The sequence below is a fragment of the Orcinus orca genome, chromosome 3, assembly GCF_937001465.1.
Source record: "Orcinus orca chromosome 3, mOrcOrc1.1, whole genome shotgun sequence".
NCBI classification, from domain to species: domain Eukaryota; kingdom Metazoa; phylum Chordata; class Mammalia; order Artiodactyla; family Delphinidae; genus Orcinus; species Orcinus orca.
In genome coordinates, this window is record NC_064561.1 from 15,336,427 (window position 1) to 15,362,192 (window position 25,766).

General features: G+C 48.5%; 1 protein-coding gene across 4 annotated transcripts; it reads right to left on the reverse strand.

Moving 5' to 3' along the window:
- Nucleotides 1–469: 469 nt before the first annotated feature.
- On the reverse strand, nucleotides 470–23,386 carry SH3BP5L (SH3 binding domain protein 5 like). 4 transcript variants are annotated; one of them, XM_033413493.2, is made up of 7 exons: nucleotides 23,229–23,386; nucleotides 21,910–22,524; nucleotides 16,825–16,887; nucleotides 16,527–16,655; nucleotides 14,876–15,037; nucleotides 13,232–13,405; nucleotides 470–12,665 (listed from the first exon to the last, which is right to left on the reverse strand). In XM_033413493.2, exons 2-7 carry the CDS (start codon nucleotides 22,090–22,092, stop codon nucleotides 12,219–12,221), a joined length of 1,158 nt encoding a protein of 385 aa, XP_033269384.1. In that variant the 5' UTR covers nucleotides 22,093–22,524; nucleotides 23,229–23,386; the 3' UTR covers nucleotides 470–12,218. The 4 variants fall into 4 exon arrangements, with proteins under 4 accessions (XP_033269384.1, XP_004284065.1, XP_012393776.1 ...); XM_004284017.4 differs by lacking the exon at nucleotides 23,229–23,386 and adding an exon at nucleotides 22,968–23,095; XM_012538322.3 differs by lacking the exon at nucleotides 23,229–23,386 and adding an exon at nucleotides 22,978–23,056.
- Between the last annotated feature and the right edge of the window lie 2,380 nt (nucleotides 23,387–25,766).

The following is a 25,766-nucleotide window of genomic DNA, read 5'->3' on the forward strand; positions in this document are numbered from 1 at the left end:
AAAAATGTAGTCGGACATCAAAATATTACTGCTAATTACAAAAAACAGACATCTCAAGTTAATTATTTTACTGTATATGGGAAGATGCAAAAGTCTGTGCTCATTGAAATTATTCCTTTGATATGCACTTTAACTGTTCTGTTTTTCTCCAGTTCCCCTCAGGGTGTATCTTCAGGGCAGCTGCAGTGGCTGATGACTTTATGTCCACAACATATTTTGTTTACTGAAATGGCAGGTGACATTCTTTGTCCACAGATATATTCCCCAGGCCTTGGTCTTTTTAATAACATAAACCATGTAGTATGGTGCACAGCTAGGTGGAAGCTCCTTGCTAGCAGGAATTTTGTTGCATGCATTGCAATAGGGCTCTGGAAAGGACTTAAGGCCTCGCTCTTCCAAGTGTGACACAGACACTCTGGCCCCAGACCCACTAAGTCAGAATCTGTGTTGTCGACAAAAACTTAATCAGTTTACGAAAGAAATGGAAAGTTTTATTTGAGCCGAATTGAGGATTATAACCTAGGAACAGCATCTCAGAAAGCTCTGAGAACTGCTCTGCCCAATAGAAGTCAAAGCACATTTATATAAGTTTTTTGAGACAGAGGGCTGTATATCAAATGACGTATTATCGACAGTTTACACAATCCAAATCTGCAAGTATGAAGTAGTGGGTCATGTGACCCCTTACAAAATCAAGAAGGTGGTTTATCTTTTAAGCAGTTGTCTTGTTGATGCTAGGAGAATGTTGCTCTTTAGGGTTGAGCAGGTATTTCTGCCAATGGGAGAGGTTTGGTTGATGCATAACGCAGATACACAATGCACAGAGAGAGGAGAGAAGAGGCCAAAGGGCAGAGAAAATTTGTTGTTTAAATTTTTCTTGTCTTGCCATAAAATACTGTGGAAAATTTTTTTCCACAGTGTGTTAATAATGTCCCCACTTGATCCGTGGAAATGACCACCTCAGAGACACAGACCACACTAAAGCCACTTAACATCCCCAGTGCAATGTTTGGACCCTGAAGACCACCCACTGTAAATGGGGCATTTATGAGGTAATTGGGGAAGCTTTAATTTGGCCTAATAGATAAAACCAAGAAATTATAATGACACTGTGCTTATGCTCCAAAGGCCCTATTTTTCAGAAATGCATTATGAAAATAGAAAGAGCAAAGCCAAGCTTCTGCCACCTCCCCTGATAATGTTCAAGGCTACTGTTTTTTCCTACAGTTAAAAAAAACAGGCCTAAAATGGAGTCACTTGTGCTAAGCCCACATCACCAAACCATGGCTTAATACCTAACCTAATTGCAGTTTCAACCTTCCCCAGGAATGTAGTCTTAACCAGTCAGTTTGGAATTTTCTGATCAGCACCAAAGAGGTGATCTGCCACACACACCCTTTCCATCTCCAAAAGGAAGACGTAATCTGCTCTTTCCTTATCACTTCCCCCTTCTGTCTATAAAAGCTTTCCATTTTGTACGGCTCCTTAGAGCTCCATTCTTTTTAAATTTTGTAATGTTTTTTAAAATATATTTCATTGAAGTATAGTTGATTTACAATGTGTTAGTTTCTGGCATATGGCAAAGTGATTCAATTATATATATATATTTATCATATATATTTTATATATATATATATATATATATATATATATATATATATATATGATAGTTTGCATCTGCTAATCCAAAACTCCCAATCCATCCCTTCCCCAACCCCCTCCCCCTTGGCAACCATAAGTCTGTTCTGTTCTATGTCTATGAGTCTGTTTCTGCTTTGTAGATAAGTTCATTTGTGTCATGATTCCACACATAAGTGATATATGGTATTTATCTTTCTTTTTCTGACTTACTTCACTTAGTATGATAATCTCTAGGTTGCTGCAAATGACATTATTTCATTCTTTTTTATGGCTGAGTAGTATTCCATTGTGTGTGTGTGTGTGTGTGTGTGTATGTGTATATACACATATATATATATATATACACATATACACATACACACACACCACATCTTCTTTATCCCTTCATCTGTCAGTGGACACTTAGGTTGCTTCCATGTCTTGGCTATTGAAAATACAGCTGCTATGAACATTGTGGTGCATGTATCTTTTTGAATTATAGTTTTGTCTGGGTATATGCCCAGGAGTGGGATTGCTGGATGAGATGGCAACTCTATTTTTAGTTTTTTGAGGAACCTCCATACTTTTTTCCAAAGTGGCTGCACCAATTCCCATTCCCACCAACAGTGTAGGAGGATTCCCTTTTCTCCACACCCTCTCCAGCATTTATTATTTGTAGACTTTTTAATGATGGCCATTTTGACTGGTGTGAGGTGGTACCTCATCGTAGTTTTGATTTGCATTTCTCTAATAATTAGTGATGTTGAACATCTTTTCATGTGCCTATTGGCCATCTGTATGTCTTCTTGGAGAAATGTCTGTTTAGGTATTCTGCCCATTTTTTGACTGGGTTGTTTTTTTTTGTTATTGAGTTATGTGAGCTGTTTGTATATTTTGGAAATTAAGCCCTTGCCAGTCTCACTGTTTGCAAATATTTTCTCCCAGCCTGTAGGTTGTCTTTTCCTTTTGTTTATGGTTTCCTTTGCTATGCAAAAGCTTATGTTTTATTACGTCCCATTTATTTATTTTTGCTTTTATTTCTATCGCCTTGGAAGTAGCGATAGAAGTTTTCTTAGACTGACCTAAGAAAACATTGCTACGATTGATGTCAGAGAATGTTTTGCCTATGTTCTCTTCTAGGAGTTTCATGGTGTCATGTCTTATATTTAAGTCTTTAACCCATTTTGAGTTTATTTTTGTGTATGGTGAGAGGGTGTGTTCAAATGTCATTGATTTACATGTCGCTGTCCAGCTTTCCCAACACCACTTGCTGAAGAGACTGTCTTTTCTCCATTGTGTGTTCTTGCTTTCTTTGTCAAAGATTAATTGTCCATAGATGTGTGGGTTTATTTCTGGGCTCTCTGTTCTGTTCCACTGTTCCATATGTCTGTTTTTGTGCCAATACCACACTGTTTTGATTACTGTAGCTTTGTAGTATTGTCTGGAATCTAGGAGGGTTATGCTTCCTGCTTTGTTCTTTTTCTTTAGGATTGCTTTGGCAATTCTGGGTCTTTTATGGTTCCGTGTAAATTTTAGGATTATTTGTTCTAGTTCTGTGAAAAATGTCATGGGTAATTTGATAGGGATCGCATTAAAGTTGTAGATTGCTTTAGGTAGTATGGCCATTTTAACAATATTAGTTCTTCCAATCTTGGAGCTCCTTTCTACTTGCTAGATGAGATGATGCCTGATTCATGACTTGTTCAATAAAGCCAATTAGATCTTGAAAATTTACTCGGTTTAATTTTTGTTATTTAACACTATCTATGGCCTAAAATACCCAGAACTCCCTCTTCCAGGGCACATTGTAAATTGCACTTCCCAATCCTTTGAAGTTAGGCCAAGTAACTCACTTTGGCGAATAAAAAGTGAATGAAGTGCAAGTCTTAGGCACCCCGTACACATTTCCCACATCCCCTATACCTGCCTATTCTCAGACTCCAGTGAGCATCAGAATCACCTGGAGGGCTTGTTAAGCAGGTCCTTGGTGCCACCCCAGAATTTCTGATCCAGTACCTCTGGAGTGGTGGGGTTAGTGTAAGGTGGTGGGGCCTGAGAATGTGCATTTATAACAAGTTTCAGGTGATGTTTATATTGCTGGTCTGAAGGATATACTTTAGGAACCAGTGTTCTAGAAGAATCTTCTCTGGGCCAGATTCTCTGGGCGATGCTTCCCTATTGAGCCATGTTTAAGATGAAGGATGGGTGAGAAGCAAATATTTCTTCTGTCCTCATTGCACTGAGATTTTCATGCTCATAACTGAAAGAGCATATCCCACAAAGAAGCACAAAATTCTCAGAACCCACAAGTCCTCAAGAAAACAACAATATTTTGATTAGAGAGGCTTATTCAGCTTTGGCTGGGTTCCAGGCACACAGATCCTCACAGAATTAATGGTGCAGAGCTGCCAAGAGGTCCTTGGGCTTGTCCTAAGGCACATTCCCTTTGGTCCTCTGCTACCTGGTAATAGGATAGCTACTTCCAAGAAAGAATTCAAGAATTTCCTAGGATGGCACCCCCCTCTCCCCTATGTCTTCCATGGGCCCGGCCTATGTCTTGAATTCACTCTATTAAAAGCAAGACAACAGGCCCAAAATATAGTCACTTATGCTAAACCCCAAGGACTTAAAAGTAGTTTTGGCCTCTCCCAGGAATGGGCTTTTAAACCAACCAGGAATTACCTGGTCAGCACTAGTGAAGTAATCCGCCTGATAGACCTCTGCAGCCCCTAAAGGAAGGTGACCTTGTCACAACCAGTCCATTTTTTGCTAATATGTCTTCCTTGTTCCTGCTCCCTTCTGCCTATAAAAGTCTTTCATTTGTACAGCTCCTTGGAGCTCCTTTCCATCTGCTACATGGGATGATGCCTGAATCATGATTCATGAATGATGATTCATGAATCATTGAATAAGGTCTTTAAAATTTACTCAGTTGAATTTTGCTTTTTAACAACTCACAGGATCTGGTTTTCTATTACTGATATCAAACACTTTTGGAGCCAATGGAGGGTGGTACATGTCTAAGACAAGATTTATCAATAATTTCCCTGACGTCAGAGCCACAAACCTCTGGCCAGCAGACGGCTACAGAAGGTAGGCAGCGCCAGGAATGGTCCCACCCCTGTGAACCTTAAGACAGGTCAAGATAAGGGAGGGCTATAAATCTGACTTGGCTCAATTAATGTCCAGGCACCTCTAAGCACCAACATTGCTACTAGCTCAGTCACCTGGGGGTGAGTTCCTCTTCTTATCCTTGTGGTCCCTCCCCCAGCTGAGTGCACACAGCTATCTTTACATCTCTCTTACTCTCTTCTACTACACTTTTTTCACTTTCTCCAATTCCTGTGATTTCTCTAGTTGCAGTGTTTCCTCTTACCCCTTTCCATGTATGTGTCCAGATCAATTTTCCTGTCTTTCGGATTCTGCCTTTTTGCCTGTCACATACTCTCTGGATGTGTCTTTAAAATAGATTTAAAAAAAAAATAATTCAATTCAGAGCAAAAATGAATAGTATACCTAAGATGGCTGGTTAACTAAATACCTGGCTGCATTTTTTTTTCTCTTTTTAACCTTGAGTTTGGTTTTTGTTGGTTCTGTGAAGACATAGCTTTCCTCTAAGGCCTCATGACTTTCTTGTTATTGACAGGTCCCTTCCTACTGGGTAGCCACAGTCCCTCTGCTAAGTGCAACTGTTTGAGAGAGAAGCAATAGCTTGTGATTCAAGGCTTTGGAAATCCTGTGCAACATGGAAACAGAGGTTGGGTAAGGATCAGCTGGAGGAAGGCCAAATGGGAGGAGAGTGGGAATTCACACTCCCACCCTGGGGTGCAGGGGCAGGTGGGATCCTGGCCTCTCTCTCTGAGGAGAGTGTGAGGCTGAAACCACAGGGGCAACACTGAGGTTAGAAGGAGGAGAGAGAGGTGATGTTAAGTGAGGGTCTCTCATTCTCCCCTAAATAGCAGCAGGCCCTAAGAGCCTCCTGCCAGGAAGCCCTTCATGCCAGGAGCTTCCACTACTCCCTCACTCCTCCCCCAGTCCCCCCAACACTTGTAAGAATTCCTGCATCACCTCTGGAGAAGGCATGACTGAAATTCCCTCCTGTTGGATGTGGAGAGGACCCGTCCCTTCTGCATGTTATCATGGAAATCATAAGGAGAGGGGAAAAGGAACATGGTGGCACACAAGGCATGTGAGATGAAGCAGCAACTAAGGAAGGGTTTGTCTTCTTTTGCCAAACTCCATGGCCCTGATCTTCATTCCAGCCTAGATCAAAATGTTCCTCTGTCCTAAATGGGAAAGAAACTCATTTTGCCACCACCTCTTCCCAGCTATGCTGATGAATAAGCTGGTATATCCCTGCTGTGTCATGACCACCACCTGCCTGCCATCAGGAGGGAGAAACCACTGCCCAGCATTCCAAATTCCTTGACCACAGTGGACAGTCATCACCTCATGCCCAAAGCAGTAATGTCCAGCAGCCCTCCACTGCCTCTGGGCTGGGCCCTAATCAACCCTAGCCTTGGTGTGCTCATGCTCTGACCCCAAACACATCCACTATCTCACATTCTCCACCAAAACACCTGACAGGCCCCAACCTCCTCCACTGGCCATATAATTTTAGTGTTTTAGATAACATTCAGAGGTTATCTACCCAGTTCAGCCCCACTTCTTGCAGATGGGAACACCAAAGCCCAGAGGAGCTGAGTGGCTCATCCAATGTGCACACAACCCCCTTGTGGCAGAGGCAGGTCAATGACAGCCCTCTGGATAGTGTGGTCAGTGCGTTTCAGTCCTGAGTTACATCTGTCCCCTTTCACACTCAAGTGTACTTTTTTTTTTTTGGCCGCGCAGCTTGCAAGATCTTAGTTCCCCAACCAAGGATCAAACCTATACCCCCTGCAGTGGAAGCTCGGAGTCCTAACCACTGGACCACCAGGGAATTCCCTCAAGTGTCCCACTTTAGACCATACATGACATAGAGTCACTGTATTAAGTGACATATAGTCACAATGTCTATTGTACCATGTTAGGTGTTGAGTAAGATGGAGTCAGGGAAGACCCCAAGGGTGACATTGGGCCAGCCCCACAATAAGTCAAATGAGCCTTGGGGAACTTGAGTGGTGGGATTAATTCAGACCTGGCTGGAGAGCTGGGGAACCAGAAAGGCCTTTGGTCAAAATTCCACATGAGCTGGGCCTCAAGCCACAGGCAGAAGTCTAACAGGTTAAGCAGGAGGGAAACTTGTGTCAAGAGTAGCACAAGTGAAAGCAAGTCTGTGGGCAGATGTTTGGTGGAGAGTGCCACATGCCAGGCCCTGAGAACACCAAGATCGGGCAGACACAGGCTTTGGCTAGAAGAACTCATGCCAGATTTCAGAAGAGTGAAGCATGGGGACAGGAGGACTTGGAGGTGGGGGTCACGGGGGGCGGGGGCAGGAGAGGAACTGGGATTCCTGCTACCACCTCTCTAGCTTAAGGCCAGGGTCCGGTTCAGAGCTTCAGAGAGTATCCCCAGCTCAAATAACCTCCCAGAGCCCTCTTGATTGCATCCCTCTTTAGTTATCTATTTTTTTACTGCCCTGCATCACCCATTAGCTATGTGCACCCCCGTGCTCCTTACCTGGACATCCCACCCACGGTATTATATTTTCTGGTCTTCCTAGCAAGCCCTACCACGGTGTTTTGCAATCTGAAAGATCCTGGTAAATATTTCTTAATAAACCACACATACTTTCGCCAGCCAGTGAAATGGTCCCCTGGTGTCCTTCGTTCAGGCTATGGCACAGGGTGGTAGTCTGGGGCTCAGGAATGGTGGTAGGGAGAAGCCAATGGGATTTCCCAAGAGGGGAGAATGGAAGGAGGGTGAGGAAGGGATAGGACACTAGCGAGGACAATAAAGAAGGTGAGCTCTGAAGAGACAGGGCACACCACAGGCACAGAACATCTGGTCTCAGATGACACCAGCCCCAGCAGACCTGGCCCAGCTTTCACACAGCTGATGGTTCCAGTGACATGCAGGGAGGCAAGAAGCCCCTGTCTGTGTGGGGACAGACAGGGTTCAACTCTGGAGTATGGACCCTAACCCGTACCCCACCATGCTCCCAGGCCCTGCTGCCCAGTGTCCAAGAGGTGAACCTCGTAGTCCTGCAGGACTAACACAGTAAAGCCCACAGAGCTGGAGACCCAGATCTCACTTTGCCTGCTTTCTGGTGGTTGCTGCCCCCTGCCGACAGAGCAGCACCAGGACAGCACTAGAAGCCCATCTCCCCTCCACGCACAAGGCAGAGTCAGGAAGACTTCCAAAATCATATCCAAAGAGGGAAACCCAGCCCTCAGTGGGGTCTTTATAAACAGCCTCCTTGTTTAGCAAAAGATGGGACGAGGCCTCCTTTCATGAACTTCACTGCATTCTGAAGCTTCAGAGAACTGCTAACATGCATCACTGTGGCTATCAACCTGGCATTGTGCTAAGCACATGTAGATTTTCTCATCATACAGGTCATAAAATTGAAGCATAGAGAAATTTGGGAACTCCCCACTTGGAGACATGGAGTTCCTAGGACTGTGGATACAGATCTTATCTCCTAACTGCAGTACTAACAAAGTACAGATCTTCCTAGATTTACAATGGGGGTACATCCTGACAAACCCATTGTAAGTTGAAAATACCCTAAGTCAAAAATGCACTTAAGGGACTTCCCTGGTGGTCCAGTGGCTACAACTCCGTGCTCCCAATGCAGGGGGCCTGGGTTCAATCCCTGGTCACAGAACTAGATCCCACCTGCCGCAACTAAGAGTTCACATGCCGCAACTAAAGATCCCGCAAGCCGCAACAAAGATCCCGTGTGCCACAACTAAGACCCAGCGTGTCTAAATAAATAGTTTTTTTAAATGCACTTAATACACCTAACCTACTGAACATCATAGCTTTGCCTAAACTACCTTAAATGTGCTCAGAACACTTACATTAACCTACTGTTGGGCAAAAACATCTAACACAAAGCTTGTTTTATAATAAAGTGTTGAATATCTCACATAGTTTATTGAATACTGTACTGAAAACTGAAAAACAGAATGGCTGTATGAGTATAGAATGGTTCTAAGTGCATCAGTCGTTTACCCTCATGATTGTGTGGCTGACTGGGAGCTACAGCTTGCTGTCACTGCTCAGCATCATGAGTATTGTACCTCATATCACTAGCCAAGGAAAAGATCAAAATTCAAAATGTGAAGTACGGTTTCTACTGAATGTGTACTGCTTTCTCATCATTGTAAAGTCAAAACATCAAGTCAAACTATCATAGGTCAGGGACAACCTATAATCTGGTAGAGATTTGGATCGGCGCAGGGAGAAGGGAGATGCAAAAGCATTTTCTGAGCATCTATTAGGTGCTGGGCGTGAGCTGGGTGCCAGGGAGACTGAGGCCCAGCTGCTCACTTGAGGGGGACATAGCTCAAAAGAAGTCATTACCACTAGGACATATGACATGGGGAGAAGAGACTCCACATCCCCCATAACTTGACCATCTCTTGCTTACTTTAAAATTCCTTGACCATCCTGTTATTTCTCAGCTCCCCTTCCCAGTAAAACTTCCTAAGAGCTGACTACACACACTCCCTCTACTTTCTCACCTCTAGCTCCTGTGAGGGGCTTCACTCAAGGGCTGAAGTGTTTAGACTCTAGAGTCCAACTGCCTCCATTACCTCCTACAAGGCTAAGGGCAGAATGGGCACCCCTACTATGCCTGTATTCTTACCTGGAAAAAAGCAACTGTGGTGCTACCTACCCCATAATATTGTTATGGGTACTAAATGGATCGATGCATATGCCTGGCATGTGAGATACACTGGGTGAGTGCAATCCACTATTGTTACGATAGGGCTAGGGGGCACATTTGCCATGGTTAGCCATTAGCGCCAACCCTCATGTTCTCTCTCCACTATTGCCTTTTCTGGTAGGTGATTCTGCATGGAGAAACTGGGTGGGCACAGCCTGCCCTTCTTTTCTAGGGTTCCTTTGCACCAGGAGCCTTACAGGTTCCACACTGCCACAGACTGGGTAGGGAAGTATGACCCTGGCGAATCATCTCAGAAAGGCCACTTGCCCAAGGACACAGACCACACATACAGTCACAGCAGCTTTTCCAGTGATAAAGGAAGTATTTTGGCACCCATGTGCCTTATCACACTTTGCTTATTTCTCAATTAATAAGCCAGGTCAGGAAAGGCAGTCTCACACCTGGACAGTCTGGTCAAAGGGTACAAAGGCTCCTAATGGCCCATCTACCACCTGAGGTCACCAGGGTCACTCTTCTGCCCTCCTGTCCCTTCAACTCCTGGCCTTCACCTTGCCCCTTAAAGGTCTTCAGGACACCCTTTTCCCACCAGGTTTCCAGTGGGTCTCCCCCTCCTCCTCCCTGGCAGCACCTTCTCCATCCCTTAGCTGACTCCCTCCTCACCTGGCTATAAATATAGGTGCACCCCTGGTGAGGTTTGGTCAAGAGCCTTCACTCTCCACTTCCTCAGCTCCTGAAGTTCTCATCTCTTCCCCAACCTGATTCCACCAGATGTTTCACAGTCAGTGGGTCCAAATGTATTCAAACCCCTCCTGACCCACCAACAGGTCAAGCCCTGACTTGGGAGTCACCTTTTATCTATGTTAAATTTTAATTTCAGATAGATGACAAACAACTTAGTATCTAAGTATGTCCTTAACACTGCAGGGGCCAAAAACATCGTTTATCTGAAATTCAAGTTTAGCTGGGCATCCTGTATATTTGCTAAATCCCACAACGCTACTTGTCCCTCCCCTTTCTTCATGCTCACATCCAGGATTGGCACCATCATCTTGTCTGCACCACCAGTGGCTGACAACACCCACTCCACCCTGCAGAGCCCTCCTTGGCGGGTAAGCTGGAAGGGTAGGGGGTTGCAGGGCACCACCGACTTGGTGCGCATTCACCCCAGCCCTGTGGCCATAAGCCTTCCCTCCTCTCATTGCCTGGGTTTGATCCATCTCAACCTTCACCTCCCAAGAGACCTCTGACTACCCCATCAAAAGAGCATCCCGCTTCACCCTGTTCCTTCCCACTCTCCATCCTCACCCCTTTCTCCTCTTCCCTCCCTGAAAGGGACAATAAACATTACTGTTACATAAACTATTTTATTTAAATAAAATCAGGGGCAGACCCTTTTCCCCCATACACACAGGCACATGCATGCACGCACGCACGCCCACGTCCTCCCCCTTCTTCCCTCCCCCCATGGCCACCTCAAACCTGGCAGTTCTCATCATGACCAAACTGCCTCAACCCTGGGACAGGGAGACACCTTCTATTCGAAGGCCTGCTCCTCCCCCAGTCAACGGCAGCAGCACACAGGCCTAGGCACAAGTTCTCCTGTCCAGAGTCCAGCTCTCAGCCCTCCTGGGGTGGGACAGGAGGATTGGTGCTCCCAAGGCACCTAGATCCAGTGTGGTTTCCCTACCTTTCCCCCGCCCCACGCAGCACAGGAGTACCACCAGACACCTGAAGCAGCTCCCTATGGAGGGCGGGTTCCCTCACCCCAGGCCAAACCTTCCCCATATCAGTGGAGGCTCTGCAGCCAAACCTGAGCACCCCCCAAGGGATCATGGACTAGGTACTGTTTGGTTTGGGGAAGAGCGAGAGAGAGCAATTGAGCACCAAGTTCCCCAACTCTACCCTGCAGGAGGATGCTGAGATTTGGTTCAGCATCCTCTACCCAGAAAAAGTAAATTAACCTAACTCCACAGCAGGAATGGCAAGGCCTTCAGCCATCAGGACCTCACTACATCTCCATCCCCCAACATGGACTCACTAGCACCTTGGCAATGTTAAGGACCCAGCCAAGCTGGGGAAACACCACACACACGGGAGTCTGTTTGGAGTTGGTGGTGCCCCCTTTATCAATGATGAGATTGGGTTTCACCTTCCCTGACACCAGTATCCCTCAAGTCCTGCTTTGAGGCACACATAGCAAAGTGGCTTAGGTCATGAGGAGGGAGCACTAAAGGGATGGGTGGTGTCTTCCAGAGTCACACAGTCCCACAGTGCATCTTACATGTTACACACAGGCAGGCTGGGACAGAGGACTGGGGCACTGGGCTGCTAGGAGGGCTCGGCAGCATCCCTGCCACTCGGGACCACTCGGGAGATGGGTAGGTGGGAGGGGCACCCGTCCATTCACTCAAGCTTGGGGGGGCCAAGATGCCAGGACCCAGGTCCAGCACCCACCTTCTCTGATGGTGTCCCTGTGCCTTCTAGACAAATTTCCCTGAGGGGAAAAACCAGACAGATGGAAGAAGTCAAAAAGAGGGCAGCAAACAGTATCAGACTGTGAGGGGCCAGCAGGCGGAAGGGAGATGTGAGAGCCAAAGACAAGCCTTCTGAAAGGGTAAGGCAAAGAGAGCTGCCACCTGTCGGGGGCAGGGCAGGGTGAGGAAGACAGGACAGACTCAAGACACAGCCAACCTGACCTCTCTGGGGGAAGCGAGGGCCCGAGGAGAGGGAGCTAGGAGCCTGCAGGGCCCTCCATGGGCCAGTGGTGGTTAAGACTGCACCAGCCACCCTGAGCACAGGGCTACAGGCTGATACTGCGCTGGTGGCGGCCGCTACGACCCCCACTCCGGGGACCCAGCTCCTGGCCATCCAGACTGGCGTGGTCCGAGAGGCCCCGCAGGTGCTCCACGGAGTCGCACTTCTGCAGGTCTGAAGCCACAGTGCGCAGGCTCAGCAGGCTCAGCGTGTCCGTGTCGGGGGCAGGGCCAGGCCCCAGGCTGACACCCTCCTCCAGCCCCCCGCCCTCGGCCCCCTCGATGATCCCGCTGTCCCCATCCTCGCCACCATCAGGCCCGGCCTCGGCCCCCACTGGGGAAGAGCGCAGCTGGCCCGCGGGGTGAGGGAGCTGGCCCCGGCGCCGCGCATGAATCTGCTCGCTGATCTGCTCCAGGTTGCGCAGGGCGACTGAGTAGCGGGTCTTGGCCTGGGCTACCTGCTGCTCCAGCTCTGTCACCTTGGCCTTGTGCTCCTGCAGAGGGAGGGTCAGAGTCAGGTGACCCTCTGGGCAACTATCCGAGGCCCCTGGAGCTGCCAAGTCCTGTCAGGCCCACTCAGCATTCTGCGCTGGGGTCTCCCGTCCCAGGCCCTCGGCTCTGCTCACCACCAACCACTAATCTGCAGTGCTCCACCCAGCCTCTCTCCACTCCTCCTCCTCCTGGGGTCCTCCTTCCCCAGCAACCTTCCCTGCTCCTGCCTGACCTTCCGGGGCCTTCCTCCCAGGTCTTCATTCCCACCCGCTCTTCCCCCTCTCCCCATTGTTCCCTTTCCCTATCTGGCCGATTCCTTTGCCCCATTCTCCCCAGTCTCCCCCAATTCTCACCTTTTCTCCTTCACCTCCCTTCTCTGCCAGCACTCACTTCCTAACCCCACCTCCCACTCCTGCGGGGTCATTCTGAGCACACCGGTTCCTCTGCACTGGCCTGGTGGATGGCCCAGAAAAGCAGATTGGTGTCCCCTCTACCTGCCCTCCCTTTCTATGCCTGCCCCCTCCCCCATCCTCCGTCCACTCACCCTCCCCCTCTCCCACTCAGCTACCTCCAGGATCTGGCTGAACTGGGCCTTGAGCTCGAAGTAGGGGCGGCTCTTGCCAATGGCCCGCCGGAGGGTCTTCTGCAGGGCCTGAACCCGAGCCTCAGCCTGCTGGCACAGCCGCGTCACCCGCTGGTGTTCCCGCTCACCACGAAGCCGCTCCTCCTCGGCCTCATTCACCTGGCCCAGGTGGGATGGAGGGCACACATCACTGAACTCGGTCCCACCCTCCTGCCCCTATAGCCTGCTCAGGCTGCCACTCCAAATGTTACCCTGGGGGAGATCCCCCACTGCAGAGCCTGGAGAGAGCACTGAGCTCCCAAGACACAAAAGAGAACAGTGAGTCCTTGTACCTGCCTATTGTTACCTGTACCAACCGCCTCTCAGGTTCGTTGCTACCAAGAGGTGCCGGGGCCCTCTGGACCACTTGTGAGCGTGTAGGGAATGTCCACCTGTGAGCACATCTGCCACAGCCATGGTCCTCAGAGAGCCCTCAGTGCTGGGGGCTAGGGCTGGGGGAAGGGAGGAGCCTCACTGTGGGGAGCCACAGCTCTGCATTGAGTTCTCCAGGTTTCTGTGCCTGAGCAGGTAGCAGGCAAGGGCTCCAGCCACCTCATCTACCAGGATCAAGGGGCTGACCCCGCCTACACACAGTTTCAACAACCCCTCCCTCGGTATCATGCTCTCCTCTGTGTGAGTTCCAGAGTGGAAGTGGAGCTCCTGCTCTGCGTGAGGCCATGGGCCTGGACTAAGGAGTACACAAAGAACCTCAAGACATGACTACTCCTCAGGAGCTGACACGTACTGCTACAGACTAAATGTTTCTACCCCCCCAAAATTCTTATGTTGAAATCCTAACCCTGAAGGTGGGCCCTCTGAGAGATGATTAGGTCAAGAGGTGGGAGCTCTCACAAATGGAATTAGTTTCCTTATAAAAGAGGCCTTGGAGAGCTCCCTAGCCCCTTCGGCCATGTGAGAACACAGTGAAAAGACAGCTGGCCATCTGGGAACCAGGAAGCAGGCCCACTGCAGACACCAAATCTGCCTATGCCTTGATCTTGAACTTCCTAGCCTCCAGAACTGTGAAAAATAAACATCTGTTGTTTAAACCACCCAGTCTGTTATTTTATTGTAACAGCCCTAATAGACTAAGACACTTGCCCTTTACAAGGTGAAGGTGGCAGACTAGAGCTGATGCCAGGGGTCCTCCCACTCCCTGGTAGCCATAGAGTAGCTTGGAAATAATACACAAATCGTACTTCAAAAACCAAGGTACACTGGCAGAGCTCAAAAGCAAGAAAGGGAGAACATTCAGCAAATAGAAGCAAGGGGTCACAGCTAAACATAACAAAAGAGTGTTGAATCCAGAGCAATCAGCAGGAATGAACTATTTGGGTTAGTCCCACATCTGGAGGCAAAGGTTCAAGAAGAACCCAGAAAGACATTCTAAGTCAGAAGGAAGTGTATATGGGATACACTGGAGGCCAAACAGGGCAGAGAGCAAGGACCAGATTTTGCCTGAAACAGAATCAAAACGGAGGGAAGTCTGGAGTGCAGGAGAGAAAGGATTAAGGAAGGTGACAGGATGCAGGGAAAGGAAAGGAAGTACAGGAACTGGCAGGAGGGACCTACTGGCACTGCCTGGCTCACCTTGCAGGTGGCGTGGTTGAGCATCTCCTGCCACGTGGGGTCCAGCCGGTTCTTGTCAGCCATGACGCCCTGCTCAGCCACAAACACCATCTCCCGGGCAGCGTTGTGCATGCTCACAGCCCGCTCATACCGCAGTGCTGCCTTCTGTGTCTCCTGCTGGGCCTGGAGGGAAAGGACCATCAGGATAGGGAGCCTCAAAGGACCCCTGGCTGCCCATGGAGACCCGCCCTGGGCAAGGACAAGAGAAGGAGGAAGGCCCACTGCAATGTTGGCTTCACTTCCCAAACTGCACTAAGAATAAATGCTGAGGAAGTAAAATTCTATGAAGAATATGTTGCAAGGATATAGCTCAGAGAAGAAATATATGTAGAAAAAGAAGGATACTGCAGTGGAGGGTGAGTGTGTAAATCCAGCGCTCTCGAAGGCTGCTGGCCTTCTGCCCTAGGGAGAACAAAGAAAAATCCACTACCTTTAGTTGGAAGGTGGTTAGTTGATGGTTGAGACCATCAACTCCAGTCCAGCAGGTAAACTTAATGAAATAACCAGACAAGTGCTTGGAGATATCATCACAACCATATTTACCAAACAAAAAACTGGAAACAAACCTAAGTTTTCAGTTACAGAGAACTGGTTAAACGAATAACAGTACATCTAATATAAAGAAATATTAAGAAGCCCTTAAAAATAATGGCAAGTATGGGTATTTCTTGACATGGAAACATGTCCTAATATAATAAAGGAATAAAAATTGTACATATGTGATCCCATATTGGCAGGATATATACAAAAAAAATTTAAGGAATTATTTGTGCTATATTAATCACATTTTTTATTTTCTATGTTTTATGATGCTTTGATATCTTGGAGGCCTTGCTGGCTCTCCTAGGGCTGGCTAATTCCTACAGACACACTCCTAGGAATGTGAACACACTCTTCATATGCAAATCAACCAATCCAAAGCCCATCTATCACACAGCAAGCCAGTATTTCCCCTGCCCTAAATCACTGAAGGGCCAGGACCAGAAAACTAGAGACCACCCCTATAGCCCAGAACCTGCCTCAATTATTCAAACTAGCCAATCTTAAATTGGCTCAAAGTTGCCTACCCTGCCCTACCCATTCCTTCCCATAAAAACCACAATAAAGGCTCTACAATAAAAGCTCTAAGCCAAGCTTTCCCCTCACATTTTCTGCCTCCTCACCCACTCAGGTACTTCCCCATGTAGCCCTGCATGATGTGGCAGGTCCTTTTCTCTTAGGAACTGTTAAGTCATAAATTCTTCTTTGAAGGCAGCTGTCTCTGTGTCTGTCACCTTACCATACTTGACTAAACAAATCCCAGGTACAAAAATCATGAAACATGCACATGGTTGGATTTGGGGAAATATCGGTTTTCTTCTCCTACCTTGTTTTATAGTTACAGGTTACAATTACAGCCTTCCAATAGTGAGCCCACATTATTTGTGCAAAGAAAAATTTAAAAAGAAGGAAATGGGTAATGGGGTGGAGGAGCAAACAAAGAAAAGAGAGACATGAACCAAGGGGAACAGAAGAGGAAAAGAATGGTGATCTATCTCACACCCCATACAGAGACAGAAGAGTACAGGGCCAGGCTCTGCATGCGGCCCCTACCTCAGAATGTGGGTCATACCTCCTTAGCCAGCCGCCGAGCCTCATAGTAGGGCCGGGCCTTCTCGATGCAGCTCCCCAAGTGGGAGCCCTGCGTGTTGAGCTTCCTTGCTGACTCCTGCAGGATCCTCCGGTAGGTGGTCCTGGCTTCCTGGCAAAAGGATAGGGACATGGGCAGAGGGAGGCATGCGTGTGGGTCCCAGCCCCTCTTGTTTTCCATACATGCCTCTTCCCCTGCCACTGTACTGAAAGAGGAGGGAAAATGATGAAAACACCTTTGGAACCAGCCCAGGAGTGTGTGGAAAAGGAGCAACACTCACATCCAGCTGCAGCTCCACCTGGTTGATCTCCTCACTGGCCTGGTTCAGATGCTCCAGCTCCTCCTGCCAGAGAGGGGCAGAAAGTTAGAGCAGTGGAAGTAAGCAGCCTCACATGAACCAGGCAGGGCAGGAGCACAGTACACAGAGGGAAAGCCCAGCCAACCAGGGAAGTGAAGAAATGCAGCAGGAGGTCATTGTCAAATGCCTCCTGTCAGAGACAGAGTAATATATAGCCTCCTGTAATCCTCACAATTCCACCTCTAAACCCCCATTTTAAAGATGAGAAAATTGAGGTTCAGAGTATGGAAAACTCCTATGCACACAGCAAAGTGGCAACAAGCCTGTGCTCTCTCCATCAGACTGCACCACCTCCTCCTTGTACTCCAGCCAGAAGGAGTCTCCTTTAGGGCTAACGGTCTCTGTCCCAGAGAGAACAAACCCGCTGGGCCATTCACTCAGCATACTTTTACTACACACTTATCACAGTTCAGCACCATGAGACCTGAGGATTCAGAACACAAAGAGGTGGCCCAATAAGTAAGCAACAGGCCCTCAGTGGTGTGAGGAGCCACGTGAGGGGTGGGCATGGTAGGGGCTGGGAATCAAAAGGAGAGCAGGTGCCCAGGGAAGGCAGATTATTGGGTGAGAAGCCAGAGGGGCTGTGGCACAGGGACAGGATACTAGGGCTTCTCCCAATGGCAGGGGGAACCCCTCAGAGACTAATGCCACCTGGTGGTCTAGGAAGGCAGAGATGGGCAATGTAGGGAAAGCTTGGAGGGGCCAGGGAGACAAAAGTGGAGGCTGTCTGTAGTTCTCCAGGTGGGAGAGGAGAGGGCAGACCCCAGGGAAATACAGGATGCAAAATCATTAGGGCTTCGTGGACAATTAAGGTCAAGATTAGAGAAGAATGCATGGTTCAAGAGGCCTCTAGGCCTGCTTGGGCAGTGGTGACAGGACCCCAGGTAGATCCTGTGGGAGGGAGGGAGAGAGAGAGAGGCTCAGGAAGAAGTCACCAGACACGCTGGCTTGAACGCCTCACTGGTCCCAGGGCTGGCAAAAGCAGCAAGCCACCCAGGCCTTTCAGTGGCAGAGAGCAGGGAGGGTGCTGGCCTTGAGTATCCTCCCCTCCCCTTGGTCAAGTTCCTGGGGTCCAGTGAGCCAATGACACTCCTGAGGAGGAGCAATACCCAGAGAGATGCCTGATGCTCGGCTACAGGATCCTCCTCCAGGAGCCCTGCAGCCCCTGGACAGGCCAGCAGTAGCCAGCATGGTGTCTGCTTACCGCCCATGGCCCAGACACAACCTGCACTTGGTAGTGAGTGACACTGCCATCACTGCTCTCACACCTCATTTGGCCCTTCCAACAACCCAGTGTGTGATCCCCCTTTAGTCCATTTCTATACCCCATCTCCAGCCCTAAAAAACTTGAGTCAGCAAGTAAGAATCTAAGAAACCAAGTTGTGTGCTCTAATTACAGTGTAAGGTAGAACACAAAGAAAGAAACATATAACAAATCCAGGCATGTGAAAGGCTCTGGCTATTGGCCCACAGAAGCAGGCATGTCTTTCTATACAGAAACTCATATCCACGAAGCACCTCCAGCAATTTAAAAAAAGGCCTCCTGTTGACTCTGAGGTCTGCCCCGCGGAGTCACAAAGCTCTTTCTAGCAGGACAAAGAGACTGGGGAGCAGAGCAGGCTGGAGGGCAAGGTGGGCAAGGGGGTGGGGGATGGGGGCAGCCCGGCTGAGGCAGACCCAGGGCAAAGCAGAGCAGGAAGCCAACAAGCACCCAGGGCTCTGTTTTGGGCCGTTGGCAACACATTCCATTTGGCCTGCTCCACCAGGGGACTCCTGGCACCCGGCTGAAATGGAATTCAAGGAGGATGAAGTCTGAGCCAGCGTACGTCATCCATCAGTGAGCCTGCAGCCAGCAGGGAGGGCAGCCTGGGCAGCCTCCTCAGAGCACACCGGGCGCATTCCAACGATGCCAGGCCACTGAGTCAAAGGCACGGGCGCTTGGGCTACAGATGTTCCTGCCCAACTTGTGCAAGCCATTAAAACACTCAAGCCCAAAATGGAGTATAATCTCATAAACTGTGAATCACTATGTTGTACACCTGGAACTTACATAAGATTATAAATCAACTATATCTCAATTAAAAAGAAAAACACTCAAGCCCACAGTCATCAGCAGGGCCAGGGTGATACATGACCCAAAGACTCAGAAATAAGGTAAAAATGACTGCCCAGAGAAAGCTAAACCGACACATCAGACGACACAGAGATTGCAGAGTCACTCTGAGGAGAAGCAGGTGAGTGCACACATCTACTTACCTGAGGAAAGAATGTGCCATCATAAAGGGGGCTAAGAAAAGTCATAGGAGAGGAGACCCAGGCCCATCCTAGTACAACCCTCCTTTATTCCTTCCTGCCACTGGGACTCTGTCTCTCTCAGAAAGCTGAGGACCAGCCTGGAGGCCTCAGAGAAGTATGCTGAGGTCAAGACACAGAGACACATCCAGTGGACTTCCCTGGGGGGCAGCACACTCCACGTAGGCCTAGAGCTGGCCTCTACCTGGCTTCCCTCCAACTTCCAGAAGGATCCCACCAGACAAGGAGGCACAAGCTGCCTGCCTGCCAAGACTCCCCACCCCCCACATCAGAAAGAGCCTTGCCCTAAGGGACCATTTCTGGTAGTTGAGAAAATACCTGAATAGGGTCTCCACCTTTGGGATATCCTTGGATCAGTGGACTCTCACAGGCTACAATTAGAAGCACTTCTCGCCCCACCCAGAAGGAGAATTCACATATCTGGGCACGGCTCAGGAATGGGTGCTTTTAAAGTTCCCTGGTAGGCTCTGATGGACTGAATGCACTGATCCATTCAAAGTGCTGAAATATAGTATCAGGATAACATGATCTTGTACACTGTCAACACTAAAAAGAAACTCAAAAGACACATACCCCAATGTCTTTCTCATCCAGAAGAGCCCAAACCCAGAAGGTCTGAATGCCACCGGCCTCCTCCATGAAAGGTACCCCTCACACCAAGCTGCCTCTCCCACGTGGCAAGAAGATGCTGAATGCCTGCTGAGGTCATAGCACTGGCCCAGCTTCATCAGCGAGGGAGGCCTCTACAACATGACCTTGCCTCCCTACGTAGCCCACAACATTCCACAATGTGCCCTCCAGTTTAGCAAGAGAGACTAAGGTCCGCCTGCCCCTCTTGCTCCAGTAACACTGCAAGTTCACTGAAGGCGAGGTGAATCTTACTGCTGCTCAGTAGTCTCCAACCCTCACAGAGCTCATACAACAGAACCGTCTGTGATGATGGAAATGTTCTACATCTGCAACTGCCAACAGCACCTGGGGAACTGCATTTTTAATTTTTATTTATTCCTAGTTGATTTAAGTATCCACAAGCAACTAGTGGCTACTTTACTGGACAGCACAACATGAAAGCTGCCTTTTCATACTACCACCTTTGCCTGTGTAAGCAATGGAAAAATACACAGGAGCGACTGAGCAAAGAAACTGCAGTGGATTCTCCTCTGGAAGGGGGCAAGGAATGTTGCAGAGGGGTGTATGAAGGACGACAACCAGGCCCTCCTCCCTGACAAACAGACAGAGGTCTCTTTCTCAAAGCACAACCTATGAACTTTCATCAAAGACAGGCAAAAGAGTTTGTGAAAGAAAAGAATCATAGCACTATGTCAGAGCAGAGCAGAAATGAGTTGAGCAAATCGGCTAGACCAACCCTTCACTTTACAGATGAAGAAACTGAGGCTTGGAAAGGTTACATAACTTACATGAAAATCACAAATCATCCGGCCAGAGGCTGCTTGAATCTCAGCCCAATGCTTTTTTCATAACTTGTTTCCTCAGTGGACAACAAATCTATAAAGAACTAGCAGGAGAAATTGAGCTGTTGTCAATACAGTGCCCATGAAACACAGCAGAAATAAATTACTAACTCATGTCAGTAAACAAATGGCTCATTACTGCTCCACTATAAGCACAGACACGGTTTCTCCACACACATCCTGGGAAACCCCACCAAGAGAGAGCAGGAAGATGCTAGGATGAGCTTTGAAATCTCCGTGACTCACTGAAGTAATCTAATAAAGGTTTGTTGACAGAGAAGCCCAGGAATGAGAGCCCCGGGATGCTCTTGCTCACCTACAGAGGTGTGAGTCACCTCCACATCAGAATCCTGGAGATGCTACCATACCAAATGGCAGACTCAGGCCCCAAACACACAGGAGCACCCTGGCCCTCACCTGTCCAAACAGCTTCTCCAGGAAGCCCTTCCCTGCCACTGCCCAGAAACACTGAGATCCAGCCTCATTTGGCCATGCATCTACTACACATGGCGCCTGTCCTCCTCCCCCACTGCTCTGAGGTCTCCTTCACAAAGTTCTGCCCTTCTACCAAGTAGCCTGTAAATGCTCCAAGGCAACAAATCAGCTCTTCCATTCATTTGACTGACCCAGCATCCTCAGAGCCAGAAATCTGTATTATTAAGGACTGACCACAATTGATACAACGTTCTGAACACATCAGATTTCCTTACAGGCCTAAGCCTGATGCCACCTCTATAAGACATGAAAGGTCTCACTTCTCACAAATATGAATGTCCCTGGGAGGCACTGATGAGAAAGCAGGAGAGAGGAAAAGATTCAAAACTGCCTCCCTATCTCAAAGCCATCTTCTCTCACATCCCACTCATGCTACATCTCTGAGCCAACAGCCCCTTTGCTTATTTGGAAAAGAAACAACAGTTCTACTCTCTACTGACCTAAAGTGTGCTTCCTGCATCTATTGCCAATTTGTCACTTCACTTCATCAGTGAAGCCTTCAGCAACACACCCCAGGCACCCAGGCCGGGCCTTTCTCTGTACTCACACCGCACACAACTCTTTTCTTGCTTGTCACACTATACTGCAATGATTTGTTGACAAACTTGTTTTCCTTTCCTGCCCGTGAACTGGGAAAAGAGTAAGTCTAACCCCTCATTTATCTGACAGCTCTTCAGAAAAGCTGGAATCTAATCTCCCTATCTCTCCCCCAGCTCAGTCTTCTGACCTGTATTCTAGGATCCAGTTCTTCTTCTTCTCTTGGGGACAATTTGGCTTCACTGCTGTTGCTTCCACCTCCTCCAGGCTCCTCTGCAACTGGGCTCCGTGGGACTTCATCCTCTACAACCTCAGGCCGAAGCTCCCCCTGTGGGGTCTCCCGTCCCCCTGGAACCTGCCTGAGTTCAGCCATGCTGATGGGGAGAGGGCACAGCCCTATACAAAAAAGAGGACTGACATGCTGGGACCAGGGCCCCAGCTTGGGGCTTCCTGGGCTCTGAGTGGCAAGAAGAAGGGTTTCTCTTCTCAAAGGGTGGAAAAAGAGGGCACAGGAAGAACCTCACACTCGGTTAGAGGCCAAGATTCAAGTTGCCGGTGGGGTCCCAAGAGCTATAGCCTTGTATGTGCAAAAGTCCTTCCCTCCCCGTCACGGGGAGTCCACCAGAAGAGACCCGGAGCAACAGCTCCGAGACAGGAGGCAAAGGGGGCCTGGATCCTGGGCCGAGGCCTGCGAGGAGGAGCACCATTCGGGAGGGTGGAGGCAGGCGCCTCCAGGCTGTGGTGGCAACTGGAGAGAAGGCTGGGCCTGAGCAGAGGCTGCTGGATGAGAGTCTCTGGGGAGTTGCTGGGGAAACAAAGGCCAAGTACATGGTCAGCATTCGAACGTCGGCCACCAGCCCCTTCCAACCCCTCAGCCTCCGAAGAACCCGGCCCCCTTCCTCCCACACCCCCACATTCCGACCAACCCCTCAACTTCTTTCCCGCGTTCCAGGCTCTCGGCCCCAGCCCCTCCCCCACCAGCGCCTTCCAGACTTCCCTCCGCACTCTCATCCTCTCCACCGTCTCCTCCAACCCTCCCCGCTTCTGTTCTGGCCGCCCCATTCCACCCCCACCCAGCTTTGCAAATCACCTTGTAACCCCCAGCCCCACCCCACCTCCTCTTCCTCTCTAACCCTGTGGACTATCCGAGCCTCCCATCTCCAACCCCGCTCTTCCTAAATCCCAAGGACCCTAGCCCCAGACCTCCTACGCAGCCGGGCGCAAAGGCGCCCCTCTTCTCGGCATTACCTCAGTTTACCTTCCCTTGCGCGGACCTTCTCCACTGCGAACAATCTTCCCCCGCCCTCCCGCAACAAGCCTGTCCAACCAAGTACAACAAGGCCGCGAGGAAACGGAAATACATCATCCTGTAGCAACGCCCTCCTGCCCTCTCGCCCCTCCCCCTCACGCTCGCCCGCTAACCAGGCCACATCTGGATATCCCCAGCACTCATCCCCGCCCAGCCTTCGCTTTCCGTACGAAATGGTGCCTCACGGCGCTGACGCTCACCTTACGTTGCCTCCGGCCCATCCTCCACCACTGATAAATGACATTGAAATATGAGAGGGTTGTGCTGAGAAAAACTAGGGTGGGTAATGGAAGTCGAGAATCTCTGGTGAATAAGGAAGTGCTAGAAATAAAACGGAGATTGGACAATCGTCTCAAAGAGATTGCTGCCATCTTACTTTACGGCGCTGGGTTCTGGTTACACCCAAAGTCACTTCCGGCCTTGCCCCGGAAGTCGGAAGTGGGCTTGTGGGCTTGTGAGTTTCCGGCCGTAGCAGTCTTCGTCGTTCAAGGCAGGCGCGAGCGGACTCTGCTGCTGGGGCGAGGGGTAGTTTTCCAGGAATGACTGTCCTCACTCAAGTGAAGTCAGCGGTGCCCTTAGTTCGTAACGGGGTGTAAACGGCAGCTCTGATAGGTAAATCTCTCCTGCCGGCGTCCTCCCCATGGCCCCGGCGCTGCACTTCGCCAGCCCCTTCCCGAGCCAGGCCCTGTCCCACTGAACGTCATTGCAGTGGGGTCACTGATTACCCCATGAACACTGTTTAGAAGTTTCGTTAGTCTGAACTCAGTGCTCTCGTGCACGCTGCTCAAAAGCCCGCGAGGAGGAGGAGTTTGTTTACATGGCTTTGTGTATCAATGAAAGGACCTGACCTAAAGTCATCACTTCTGAGTGTCGCCAGGAGAGGCCTAAGGGGAAGGCTTCAGGATGGATGTTTTATTTTTGCAAAAGACCTAACTTCCTCTGAGGTGAACAAGTCAAATGGACTGAATTTTTCCTTCTTCCCTTTGGAACTCCTCCCTACATCCCCTTGCCCCATGAATAACCACATCAGGGAAAAAAAACAAAAAAAATTTTTTAAAGAAGTAGAGCCAAATATATTTTTTAATATATTATGATTTAAAAGATGTTTTTCAACAAAATTGGAAATTTTATTTTTTAAATTCCAGAAGTGATTTTTGTCCAGTGAATCAGCGAGACCGTAACAGTTCTAAGTAGACAGATCTGATGGATAATGATGCCTCAGACATATCACATTCCTTTTTGTTATTAAGGTGCCGTACAAAAACCATGAAAATTACATACAGAAATCAGAAACTACTTATTTGTTATCTACCAGTCTCATGAATTTTGCAAAACTGGAGTTTCACTGTAATGGTTCTATTTAACCTACCATCTTCTGTGTACCCTAACCTGAATTTTCTAAACCTTTCCTGTTCAGCACTACTACAATATCTATTATCCTTATATTTTGTCCCACAGCGTCTTTTGCCTGTGCATTCATTCCTTAGCAGGCATGAGCTTCAAATTGTCACATATCTGTTGCATTTGGTGGGAAAACATCTTAAATACATGTAATGCCCAGACTGCTCCTAGATCACATCCTGAGGTTCAGTAGCCTCCCTGATGTCTCCACTGGCCTCCCCCAGGGTTAACTCTCACTCACCAAGAGCAAAAGTGATCTCATCATGTATAGACTGTAATATCCCCAGCGGTTTTTCTGCTGAGTTTGGATAATGTTTCAGGTAGCAAGAGGTTAGCTTCTGAGTCACCCTTGTCCTGGGTTTCCTCTTACTTCTCTGACCTGTTGGTTAATTCCTTCATACAGTGTGTTTACTGAGTGTCTGCTACATGCCAGGAACTACCAGCATGTAACTTATAGTCTGTGGTGCTCATTTTATAAATTGGCGATATTCAAACTAATCACAACTCAGAAATATGTTTTACCTTGCAACCTAGTATACATATATGTATGTAAATATATTCATAACAAAAGTTTCAGGAAAATATCTTTACTCAATATGCAAACCGTATTAATATTTGCTATACTATTATTTTTAATGCTGGTGGAGACCTATTCTGTTGATTTCATGAGCCACTCACAGTTTGAAAACCCTGCCCTAAATGTCAGTGCTTCCCAGGCCCTGATGCTAGTCTCTTACCTCATGCAGCCTAATTTCTCTGAAAGCCCTCAACCAAGTGCATGGCTCTGACTCCTACCCATGGCTACTGCTCCTTCCTTGGACCTCTGTCTCTACCCAGAATCCCCACAGATCACATTCTGAGATCCAGAAGCTTCTCAGACCAATGGCCAGTCCATGGCTGCCTCTCACTCATTGTGTACAAATCTGATTTCATCCCCTTTTCCCAAATCCTGCTGCTGCTTCTATATTTACTTTGTTGGTGAATGGTTCTAATCATCAACCTATTTACTCCAATGAGAAACCTAGAAGACATCCTAAATGAATCCCACCGTCTTCACTCTGCATCACATTAAGTATCTCAGAGAGATCCCTCCTCTCCATTTCATTGCCATTGCTTCAGCTTAGACCTTCCTCACCTCCCCTGTAGATAATATACCTCAAGAATCTTCTAAATTAGCTCTGTAGAATAGAACTTTGAGCAATGATGCTAATTTCTGTAACCACACTGTTCAATATGGTAGCCACTAGCCATGTGAGGGGTGCTTGAGAGCTTAAAATGTGGCTAGTGCAACTGAGGAACTAAAATTTTAAGTTAAGATAGCCATACATGGCTGGTGA